Genomic DNA, 12,642 nt, shown 5'->3' on the forward strand with positions numbered 1-12,642 from the left:
TATATTATAAATGCCATTAACATTCGTTCTGAAGAAAAAATCAAGCAGATATGTTTCAGTTGCAATATTTTATTTTCTATAATTGACTGTGTATATACAGAACAAATGTATTTCACAGTTTGTTTCCAACTTTTCTGCTCAATTTTTCTGTATAAATATTAATATACTTTTAAATACGTGACTAAGGAAATTATACGTCAATACCAGGAAATGACACCAATGAGATAACAGTTCAGAAGCAGGGTGAAAAACATCTCTACATTTATAATTTTAGAGACCATTTTCTATAATTTTGAAAATGGTGATAAAACCATCTTTTGGTATGCTGCTGTTAACTCTTCAGTGACCACCCTAGCTGTTGAAATGTTTGTCCATTAAGTGAATGGAAAGCACACGCTGTTGACCACATTGAACTTGGAGTTCAACTCTGGAGCAGATCAGAAAGCTGGAGTAGTTTCAATACCAAAACTTGGTCTGGCCACATCCCGACAGCTGCAGCCTCAATACGTGCCTGTGCCATCGCTTTCCCCCGGCTGCTGCAAAGGACCATCTTTTCGTTGCAGGTGGTTTTTGTTCTCCTTTAGGAAATCCCTTCTAGAAACAACAGCAACAAAATGCTGCTTATTGTTAGTTACCAGATAGCATTAGCGTCGGAAAACATCTTCTCGTCCTGAGCCCCGTTTTTTCTCCGGGAATCCTCTCCAAAGGTGTCTCCACCTCCCTCCTGCACACGCACACCCCTCGCCGCTCCCTCCACACATGTCTTTTTTGACATAGAGCAGCAGCCTATTGGATTGCTACCACAGGATGGGTTCAGGCGATCCCCGCTCACCCCACCCACCCGTCCCTTTCTTTTTTCTTTTTCTTTTCGTTCCTTTCCTTCCTTTCCTAGGCTCCACTTGCCGTAGCATGCACCCTCCCGAGGGGTTTGCCTGGATCATTTATTTATCTTGTGCGCATTAAGAAACCACCATTAGGCTTTGGTGGGAGGCGCCTTACTTTCTGCGCGCTAGCCTGCCTCCCTTGCGCTGCGATAGGAATACACAATTGAACAGAAGCTGCAAGCTTGGCAGGAGCTGCCTTCCGCGTGCCTATTTATTTGCCGGATCCGTATTTTTTTTTGCCGACTGGGTCACTGCCGCCGTCCCACCCCCCTCTCCAGGGCTTCATCTTAATTTTTTTGGGTGTGTGTGGATTTGTTTAATTTTTCTTTTTTTTCCGTGAACCCTCGCCGGAGTTTTGATGTCGGGCCGGACTTAGCGCGGCCGCGGAGGAGCTGCGCGGAGCTGTACCCCCTTGCCCCCGGGCCCCGCCCGCGGATCGGCCTCCCTGGCCCGGCGCCGGCCGCGGGTTGGCCGCGGGGCCGCGGAGTGGCGGGTGCGCTGCGCCGCGCCGCCGCCTCCCCGCGGAGCAGCCGAGGGATGCTGCTGCGCCGCGGCCGGGCATAGGCAGGAGCCGAGCGGGCGGGGGAGGGAGCGCAGGGAAGGCAGGCAGGCAGGCAAGAAAGACGGAAAGAAAAGATCCCCCAGCTCCCAGGGGAGAGGAAACCAGAGGAGAGGCGAGAAGGAGCGCGAATGTGAAGGAATGTGCCTGCCCGCCGCCGGAGCCGCACGCTTGGGATTAAAAAAAAAATAAATCCAGGAGGCTGATTCTTGCGACTTATAACGCGGAGGAAAAAAAAAAAAAAAACAAGCCAGAAAAAGAAAAGAAAAACCTGAGAGCGGAGGGAGAAGAAGGAGAGCGAAGAGGCAGAAGCGGGCAGCGCAAGAGGAGGGCGCCCGGCGGATGGCGTGGCCGTCCCGCTGACTCCGCGGCCGCGGGAGGCTGCGCGGGGCATGCCATGCCGGCGGCGTGACTGAGCGGGACGCTCCCGCCGCCCGCTCCGCTGCGCCGCGCTCCCCTCCGCCCCGCTCCGCTCTCCTCCGCCCCCCTCCGCCGCATGCCGCCGGCAGCCGCGGCGCGCTGATGCCCCGGGGCCGCGGCGGCGCTGCGGACGGCCCCTAGGATGAGCGAGGGGGCTGCCGGCGCCGCGGCGCCCGGGGCGGCGGAGGCGGCAGCGGCGGGGGGCCCGGGCGGGGATGGGGCCGGGGGGCCGCCGCGGGAGCTGCGCTGCAGCGACTGCATCGTCTGGAACCGGCAGCAGACGTGGCTGTGCGTGGTGCCCCTCTTCATCGGTTTCATCGGCCTGGGGCTCAGCCTTATGCTGCTCAAGTGGATCGTGGTGGGCTCTGTCAAGGAGTACGTCCCCACCGAGCTGATGGACGCCAAGGGCGTGGGGCAGGACCCCTTCTTCCTCTCCAAGCCCACCGCCCCCCCCCGCGGCGCGGAGACCACCGCCGCCGCCACGCCGCGGCCGCCCAGCCGCGTCAGCCCCCGCCTCACCACGATGAGCCGGGCCCCCCCGCGGCCCCCCGGCACCCGCGGCCCGGCGCGGGGCGGCCCGCGGCCCACCGCGGCACGGCACCCCGCCGCGCCCCACACGGCGCCGCCCGCCAGCGGCCCCCCGGGCACCGCCGGCCGCGGCGCCCGCCCGCCGCCCGCCGCCCCCAGCACCCCGCCGCTGCCCGCCTGGCCCACTGCGGCACACGCTACCTCCTCCTACAAGATCTACGTCCACGACTCGGCGCCGTCCTGGACCTTGTCTCCCTTCCAGGAGTCGACCACCACCACGCCGGAGGGCAGCACGACCCCCAAAATCCGTAAGTACCGCCAGCCGCCCCGCGCCCTCGGGGAGCCGCACCGCCCGCGGCCGCCCGGCTCGGCCCGGGGAGGGGGCCCAGCGCCGCCGGGGCCGGGGCGATGCCGCCGCGTCGCGGGGAGACGCGGGGCTCCCGGGCGGCTGCTGCCCTGCGGGAGGCCGGAGAGCTGCCAAGTTTGCGCTGCTTTTCTCCACCACCACCACCACCCCCCCCGCCACCACCACCCCCGCTTGCATGTGTGTGTCCGTGTCCCCCCGGCAACTTCCCCGCGCGCGTGACGGATGATGAGGCAGGAGTAGCCATCCGAGGTGACTGGATCTCGCCGTGGTCTTTAGGGAAGATGCAGACACCACACACACACCCCCCCCGCGCCCCTTTCCCCTTCCAGGCTGGTCTGCGGAAGGTGTTTGGGAGGTGTCAGGGCGAGGGGGAGAGGAGGTGACCCCCCGGGCGGCGGGGAGAGTGGTCCTCGGGAGGAGCGGGGCGGCTTGTGCCAGTGCTTCTCTGCCGGTGCGGGGGTTTGGCTTTCCCACAGCCTCTCCCTCGAAATAGAAGAGCGCGGGCTGCGGAAGGATGCGCCCCCCGTCCCGGCGCCCGGCTTTTCGAAGAGCCGTCGCCAGCTCCCGCAGGAAGGAGCCCGGGGCGCCCCGCGAATATGCAGACGCAGCCAAGCGCTTTCCCGACTCCTGTGTGTAGCCACAGCACCGTCTTGCCGTAACTATTTTTTTTTTTTTTAAGCAGAGGAGGGGGCTAGTTCCCCGATTGATGCTCTGTGGCTGGCTCTTCCCACCCTCGCAGGCGCAAACCTAAGGATTTGGGCTAAATCCGAAAATTCGTTTGGTCTGGGTGCATCAACTTTCAGCCTCTCATAAAGGTTATCTAGGACAAGTGCAATCCGTGCCAAAAGAACATGTGCGTGGTGCTATTTAGTGAAATGCTCAATTATGCTGTATTATAGTCATCTTCTGCGTTTTCTTGGATGCAGTAGAGGAAATGGGAAGCTGGGTGTCCTCCATTAACTCTTACTTGCTTCTGCTAGGAACGTCAATTCAATTGAATGCTACCACCTGAATTGCTTTTACAGCCCAGGGCTCCCCTTTTGCATGTAAGACTATTTGCAATGTAAGACTATTCTGCTAGAGGATTTTGTTAGAGAGTCATTTGAACTTTATTTTGTCCGTTAAATCTATTTGCTGATGAGCCCCGGGACAGAGAGTATATGCAGAGTGAACTGATCTTGTGAATTGACAAAATCGGGAGAAGAACAGCAAATTGGACGTGTGTGGGTGGGTGGGTGGGTGTGCAGGTGGCGGGTGGCTGGGAATGATTATGAATAAAACTTACCACTAAATCAGAAGAGCAAACAAGGCAGTAACTCGGTTCTGTGGTGTCTGCTACAGTAACAGAGAGCCGTCCCTGACAGGTGTGTCTGAGCCTGCTGGCTCTGGGGGTACAACCTGCAGAGGAAGGCAGGCGTTACCAGAAGGAAAATTTTCTGAACCCTGCCCGTTTGACTTAGGTGTAGGGAGTTACACTGGGCACCTTTAAAAAACAAAACAGCAAAGGCAGCCTGATTTTCACCCTGTGGCTCTGTTTCCAAGCCTTGTGTGAACCAGAATGTTATTACATGGTGTTTCAGACTGCTGTGACCTGTGTGTGTCTGAAATGCTGCCTGGGCTTGCCAAGTTGGGGTCTAAGTGCTGCCTTGCAATCTCTTCCTTTCTCCTGTTTCTGCCTTTTTGGGTATGTAAGAGAAACCCACAGCAATTTCCGCCCCTCTATGCTGTCTCCTTACAAGGTATAGAAGGCAAGAATATCCTGATTAATAAATAATGTTCAGCTGGCAGGACTCTCCTCTATGAAAGACACACAAAGGAAGAAGAAAACCCACAGTCTTGAAATGTTCCTGGCAGTTGCAGAGTCTCGTAACTATTATTTGTTTTAGGGAGACTGCTAGTACCTTTTACAGCAGGGTGTTTCCCCTCATTAAATACAGCTCAGTTATAGGATGAAATGCAAGAAGTGCAAATCCAGCAGAAATTGACCCTGTTTGGACACATTGATAGCAGAGATTATCATTAATGGAAGATTAAATAGATTACATAAAAAAGGATTTGAATTTGTAGGGCATGTGGAAATTTTTTTTCAGAGCCTACAGCTCTACTTTCCTGATATGTATAAAGCTCTACTTTCCTGATACATGTACGTATCTCTGAGGATACATGTAAAATTCTTGGGGGCTGGAGTAATCACTGGAGGGGAGGGGAGAGGGAGAAGAAATGCAATCTTTCTGCCTTGAACTGCTGACATGGTGTGACCCCAAAGCAAGTGTCTGCATCTGCCACTAACAGCTCTTGGGAAGAAAGGGATTTTTTTGAAACAAATTCATCCTCATTTCCCAGGTTGAGCTGCATGTTCCTTCTGTGCCCGTTGCTCCAGCTGCTATTGAAATGAAAGTCGTGGATCCCGTTGTATTGTGTGAATACAAATCTGACATGACAAATCTGATGCCCCAGCTTTCGAAACAGTGCACACCCTTGTGTGATCCTCTGGCTTGGCAAGGCACACGTGTCGGCAGGAGTCATAGGTTATTCAGCATTTCACAGCTCTTAAGAAAAGAAGCAGCTGTCTTTAGCTATAGTGGTGCGTGTTGCAGTTTATTTAATTGTTTTAATATGTTACAGTGGGCTCAAAACATGACTTAGGAAAATGGAAGGTAAATCGGGAGTTATTTTTCCAGAAAGCCGGATGATTGCCCACCTGAAGTAAATGTTGGTAAAGCCTTTTCTCTGTGTGTGTATTCATCTGAGGAGATGTTGTGAAATCTCTCTTTTTTTGTGGGTGTGCATAATGACAATAATTCTTGGTTGTGTTTCACTCAAAGTCAAGCTATCTGTTAGCTGTTTTGAAAGTTCTTGATGAAGATCCTTCAGGTTCTGACTAAGCAAAAGCCACTTACTCATCAAATCTCGCTCTGTGCCTTGTGCCTGCATGTGTTTCTCATGACCATGCACGGACTATGGCTTTTCAGCATGAGCCTCTTTATTCACTGCTGAACATAAAAATCAATCATTGATTTAGAAGGATGGTCCAGCCTGTAGATCAGAAAAATCAACCAACTGACTGGAACACACCAGTGAGGTTTTATTTTTATCAAGCCATTGGTTTCATTTCTGAAGAGTCATGCCCTGATTTTTCCAATATGCATTTTTCATGGTATTCTGGGTTCTTCAGTAATGTTATTATCTTTAAATTGAGATACTGTACTTATAAGAATTCCTGTGTGAATTCAGCTGTGAAATAGCACTGTGGTTTCTCTTGTGTTCATATGACCAAAGACTAATGCAGACAACCGAGGTCAGGCAGGTGGGGCTCAACTAATGCATAGTAACCGAGGAAAGAGATGTTACAGGACCCTTCATCGATATGTCTTGTGAAGTCCAGTTGCGACCTTTTTTTATGAGTCCAGACTGCAGCCTGCATTTACTTTGATTTCCTGCTAAAGATTTTCTCATCCAGTCGTTTGTCCTAGTCATGTCTGTGTCTGTTTGTTATGCACGACATGGGTTCAAGGAACAAGCATCTGGCAGATGAACTGTTACCAACACTGACATTTTGGTAAAACCTGTTTGTTTTATTTTGCACTGACTCAGATATCTTTTTCACATTAAGGATGGCACTTAGATGGAACTGCGGGGTTTTCACCAACTGGAGGGTGTTGTGGGAGGTGCCAAACCATAGTAAAACCAGACCTACTCTTCCCAGAGCTCTAAAACGTTCTGCCAACAAATGACATGTATCTGTGAACACTTTGCATTATGATCATGAGCTGTCATTGAAATCGAGGGGAGCACACATGACTGTAAAGCACGTGCCTTTAGCGTTGACTAAGATTAATATGTCAGTTATTTATCAATTTGTAAAGCATCAAAAGCTGTTGAATTGGAAAAAAAATACTGAAGCAAACAATGGGGAGTTCTAAAAGCATTTGCTTCTTCCTTATTCCCACTTACTTTCTATTCACATACCATGAGTCAGTGTACCACAGACATGATTAGATTTGTGTTTCCCATCTTAAACACTTGTCAACAGAAAGGCTACCGTCAAGATAAAAATAACAAATACGGAATTGTAGTCACACCACTAAAGTGGAAGTTACTGTAATTTTATTTTATTTTTCATATTTTACAGCTATAACTTGCTTCATCAGTTTCAGTTAAGTTGGATGACACTAGACTTCATTCCATTTTCCATTTATAATCCTCTTTACAGTTAGGGACTAGCACAGTTATCACTGAGTTCTTAAGGAATGTGGAATGTTTAAGTGAGTCTCACTCACAGATATGTACGCTGATTCTATTCAGCTGTACTTCCTCTCTGTTCCTTTTATTGAAGTGCTTGTTGGAATCCCATGACCTAGGAGAGCTTTCATAGCACTGGTGTGATGAGAGGAAGGGATGTGGCTGAGATTACTCCATGCTGCCTTTTAACCCTGAAGAAAATTCTTTTGGGGGCTGTAAGGATTCTCATTACATTGATTTAACTTGTGATCACTGGTGAAAGTAAAGCCTTGCATTTTATTTGGCATATTTTTTTAGCATCTATACAAGGACATTATGTGATATATTATATGTTGACAGCAGAATACCATTATTAAATTAAAGTATTGATTCACTGCAAAGTATTATGCTAAAGTAATGTCAGTGGTTTGTCTAAACCCACAGAAAATGGAAATTAAAAATTAAAGCAAAAGACCTGTCTCTATCTGCAGTATTGTGTCTAGTGTTGCGGTACATTTATCATCTGAGTCATTGCTTTGAAACCTCCTGCAAAGCCCAGTAAATACATGGATTGGTATGGATTTGGCTTTGACTTTATCTTTAAATTCTATAGCTCATGTGGCTTTCAGGAGGCACCTAAAGCACACTAGTGTTTGGTTTTGCTGATTTCTCCCATGACTTGTTTGGAAACAAACTGCACAAGGGAAGCGGCCCGTAAAATCTTATGGGACTACCTGGTCACAATTATAAATAAGCAAATGACAACCAGAAACACTTGTATGCTTCCGAGCCTGGTGATGTGTTTTTGAGATTCTTTGTGGTTTGAACCAGTTTGCAATACTGCAGTCTTAACTGGGCACTTGTGCATGCATACACAAAACACAAGCAGGCACTTGTGCATTTGCCCAGTACCTGTCTTTGAGGAGGATCGGGCCCTCAAAGGCTGTAGTAACTTCAGCAGCAGGCTGTGCAGGACAGCTACTTTGTCTCTGGCCCTTCCTTCTGCAGCACAGTTCAGAAGAGAAACCCAGAGTTTTCATTGTAGCTAGCTGGACTGAATGCCAAGGTAAAGAGCAGCTTTTTTAATTTGGAAATCCCTTTCAGGTTCTGCTGTGTGGAAGGGATTTGTCCTTGCATAGCATATGTTGCATAGGCACTTTTTTTTTTTTTTTTTTTTTTTTTTTTTTTTTGCATTGCAAGAGTAGACAAAACGGGCAAAAGACAACGAGTTACTTTGTGTTATGGAGATGATTTCTTACTGTAAGTCAGGGGTCCTCAAACCTTTTAACCAGGGGGCCGGCGCGCGGATGCGGTGGCAGGCAGCCATCTGCGGCTGCTTGGTTACCCCCCCCCCAACCCCCGGCGGGGGGTTCTGTAAATACCGGGGGCCGGATTGAGGACCCTGGGGGGTCGTATCCAGCCCGTGGGCCGTAGTTTGAGGACCCCTGCTCTAAGGGACTTGGCTCTTTGATCTTTAGGGTGAGGGTTAGAAGTGCCCTTTAATATGGTGGCTGCATTCCAGATCAAACCAGGCTGTGTTTTCTCATTGCGCAAAACTAAATTTCCAGGGCGAACAGCTCCTAAACCCGCTTTCATACCTTTACCTTCCCCTACATACCTAATCTCAAGCCACTCTGCTGAGTAAAGTACATCTTCCGTGGAGGAAAGTAGCTCCCTCTGAGGGCTGAGCAGACGGGCTTGCCAGACGAGAGCAGTTCTGACCAGGACAAGGCAGAAGATGAGCATTCAAACGGCTTCTAGGTAACACACAGAGAAACAAGATGCACATAGATGGACAAGTGCTTTTTGAATGGGGTTTTACTTGTTATTGCACAGGTTTCTGGGGCCCTTTGGTAAAATGCATTCATGAGGAGAAAGATGAGTAAAGCAGCCATGAGGAAAATTAAAATGGCAACTGAATTTATAAATTTCAGTGTCCTTTTCACAGAAGAAATACCTAATTGGATCAACCCATCCTGGTGAAATTTGGTGATAGCAGGGGAAAATATATTTACTAAATGCTTATTACTGTTTAAATGTTTGCTTCTGAAACTTTATCAATATGCTCAATATTACTCTAATAATATTTTAAAATATAGATAAAATAAGTAAAACCTACTAAATTCTTCCAATGTTTCATCTTTTCTGTCCTCCAAGGGCAGTTTTTTTGTATTTCCAAAGCTGTGTTTCTCATGCAGCATGTTAACTAGGGGTATTCCATTACTTTCAGGTCCTTTTTACAACGTGTTACTCCTGATTTTTTTTTTTTTTTTGTGGTGTAGTTCTGGTAACTGCTGACTGCAAGAGACAAACTACTGTGCTTCAAACCTAATTCACTTTGTATCATGTTTAGCAGCTGATTTTTAAGTCCAAATTGATTTATGTTTTTTCCTCAGAGTATTTTGATTTTTTTATTTCTGCAAGAATTAAACCTTTGGGAAAAGCTCAGGTGGAATGGGAGAGGCTCACTCTCCAATAAAAACAGAACTGGGTAAAAAGAGAAAGGGAAACTTTGCTCTGAAATACTTGAAGAAATTTCTTCTTTAGTCCCTGCGAAATAAGCCCAAACTTGCAAAATCTCCTCTTTTTGCCTTAACATCCTCTCTTTGTTTGTTAGTTTTTGATTTTACGGCCTTTCTTTCCCTTTTGAAATTTGAATTATTCTCTTGGCAATTCTAAGGGCCCTACAGGTGTGTCCCATCCCCCCCTGCCACTTCCATTTTACCCTCACAGGGAAGATGCACATCAGCAGTGCATAAACATTGGCAATGTGGTAGGTGCTCTTTGTAGGAAAAATAATTGATATTTTAATCTGTATGAAAAGACCTTTCACTGAGGCATTTTGTAACTTTGTTAGCAAAGAATTGAGGAAAAAATATCCTGATAGTATTCCAAGTAGAAGTGCTGCATTAAGTAGTTTAGGGTCATTGGGATTTATAATGAGATTAGTATGTGACCCAATTTTGCAAACATATAGGCCCAATACAGGGTGTGGGGGTGATGCCTTTGCACTTTTGTAGAGATAGGCATTGGCAGAATCAGGGTCAATTTATGTGAACATCTGTGTGATTAAATCTGTTACTGTGTCTTAAGATCACAGTGTGACTGCTTACAAAGCATGCCTGTGTATATACACATATATCAGCTTTAAAGTGCTGCTTTTTAAAAGATGTCAGCATTATTTAAATGTGCTTATTAGAAATGAGTTTCCGTTGGTACATTTTCTTTTTTTTGTGTGTGTGTGTCTTTAGCATTACCTTGAAAATTACACCATTATCCTGTTTATTCTTTGCCTGAAATGAGTTCTGTAGTAAAATCTTTGTGATTTGGGGAACTGTTGTTTCTTAGCTGTAGACTGTCACAAGACATGTGGGTCATTAATTTTTTTTTGTGCATCACTTTTAAATGATTTCCATACCTGATTTTTCTAAATTTTTTTTATTGTTCTGGAAAATAATACTTCTGGTTTTGCACATTTTTTTTTCCTTCTTTATTATTTCTTCAGCTAGATATATGCCAACACTGACTTCTTCCTAAAGCTTATTGATAGAAAATGCTTTCTAAAACATAAGAGATGGCGAGCTGTATTGTAAGATTTAGTTATTTTCTGAAACCAAAATTATGAAACTGTCTTCACATTGTCCACTTCACAGCATCATTACTGTTAAAATTCAAGATTCTAGTTCAGTAGGAACTCAGAATTGATTGCTGGTTGTTACCAGATAGAGGGGCTATAGCACTGTGTAACGGCAAACCATTAAATTAGTATTAACAGCAAATAGCCTGTTTTCCAGATCTGATTATTCTCAGTGATGTCAGAACTTGTAAAGCAAGCATTTGAGATAAGATGGGGTTGTTCCCTTGGAAGGGCTTTGGTGGTCTGGTTTTGCTGCAATGACAAGGGTTTTTTTCCTAAGATGGTTGGCAAGGAGGGTAGAAAATGTAGAAACCAGTATGCAGTTGCTGTGGTGCTTCTAAATGTAGCCAGGATTTTAACAAAAACAAAAGACTTGTATCAAAGTGTTGCTAACCTGCAAAATTGTGCTGCATTGTGCAAAGCTAATATTTACTTACGTCTCCCAGTTTAATGCATAACAAAATAGCATTTCTAGCAATGTGCTCAGAGTGGCTGAGAGTTGTAGACCCTCTCAGTGGCTCAGTAATACTGTTGAATATTAAAAAAAGATGTAGGGAATCTTTGTTTCCTCTCCCCTTGGTGAAGTACAGTACAGGTGGTCAGAAGGTTGCATTAAAATAGTGCTAAGCTGTCTCAGAAGTTTTGACTTGACATTGGTTGTATAATACTCGCTAAAAACAATCTATTCATTGTCTTCCAAAGGGGTGTGCTTTGTTAGTGTTTTTTTAAGAGTAGTGTTGTGTGGAGACTCATTTAATGTTCTTGTTCAATCTGTCAGTGAATTTACAAGAGAGATGCAGGGTTCTTGTTTGAAACTTAGAGATAAGCTGCACTGCAGTCGTATGGTGATTTTCCTGGCATTTAGCACTATGGAATATGAAGACTTTGTACTGCCAGGGTTTAGTGGGCAGTGGGTTCAAGAACTTAACTGAGGGGATTATTCTGATGAGTGTCCATGCTCCTGATTTAGAAGGGTAGAGGTACTTTAAAAATTATTTCATAAGTAGCTAAACCACATTAGTCTTTAGCCTGAAATGTGGCCCAGCTACATAAAGGTCATAGTGTTAAAGTTCAATCCTCTTTTTCTTTTTTTCTTTTTTCTTTTTTCTTTTTTCTTTTCTTTTTTTTTTTAAATTAATTAAAAACCCAAAATGCCCTGCATAAATACATACAACAATGACTTTTTCCTTAAGCAGTTTGGGTTTCTTTTCTTTTAGATTTCAATCTTTATTTATAACATATATTAATAGAGCATACTATACATTTCACAGGGTCAGCTGCTTATTTATAAGACTGTATCTCAGTGTAATAAAATTGATTGTAATTTGTTTTCATCGATCAGAAGGGTTAGTCAGAACAATACAGGTTGCAAACTAAAACAGTTTATAAATTATAGTATCTAACAGGTGAAAATACTCTTTGAATACCATTTCTGAGTTTATAACATCCAAACTTAAATTCACTGATTATCTCAAAGCAATTTAGAGATGATGCTACTAAACTGACACTGTGCACTTCTGCAACAGGTTTATTGTAGCACACGTAGGCTCTCTTCCTACCAGAACTGCTGTTAGGAGGTTGTACCTTTGCCTCAGCTAACTACATTCTGAGCCATGAACATGACGACCTTGACGCTCATAATAATACTAAAAATAAGGCAGAAAATGCAACATGCATAGGATACTTCTAGAGTCATAGGATTTACAGTCCAAAGGCTCATTTGTGCTGGGGATGATGAACATTTGCCACTTGGTGACTGCTGTCACTTTGTCTTAGCGTGGGAGGGTGGCGGATGGGCAGTGGAGATGATGGGGTGAGCTGTACCCGTCCTGCACTTCTGCACAAGGAGCTCTTCAGAACTCTTTGGCCTGATCCAGGAAGACACAGTCTTTGCCTTGGCTCTGTCAGCATTAACTAGCCTGCCTTGTTCTCTACAAAAGCACAGAGGGAAAGAAGTGTTTCTAATACCTTTTCATATCTGGAGCACATTCATTACAGAGGCTTACTTAGTTCTAAATGAAAAGCA

At 46.0% G+C, this 12,642-nt stretch overlaps 1 protein-coding gene across 1 annotated transcript in view; it reads left to right on the plus strand.

Moving 5' to 3' along the window:
• The first annotated feature begins 930 nt into the window (after positions 1 to 930).
• The window catches only part of NRG3 (neuregulin 3), a 419,699-nt gene continuing 407,987 nt past the window's right edge, over positions 931 to 12,642 (plus strand). The window contains exon 1 of the mRNA XM_037400881.1: positions 931 to 2,699. Within this exon, the coding sequence (XP_037256778.1) occupies positions 2,006 to 2,699 (694 nt within the window). The 5' untranslated portion in view covers positions 931 to 2,005. The remainder of the gene's footprint in view (positions 2,700 to 12,642) is intronic.

Source organism: Falco rusticolus, chromosome 9, assembly GCF_015220075.1.
Source record: "Falco rusticolus isolate bFalRus1 chromosome 9, bFalRus1.pri, whole genome shotgun sequence".
Taxonomy (NCBI): domain Eukaryota; kingdom Metazoa; phylum Chordata; class Aves; order Falconiformes; family Falconidae; genus Falco; species Falco rusticolus.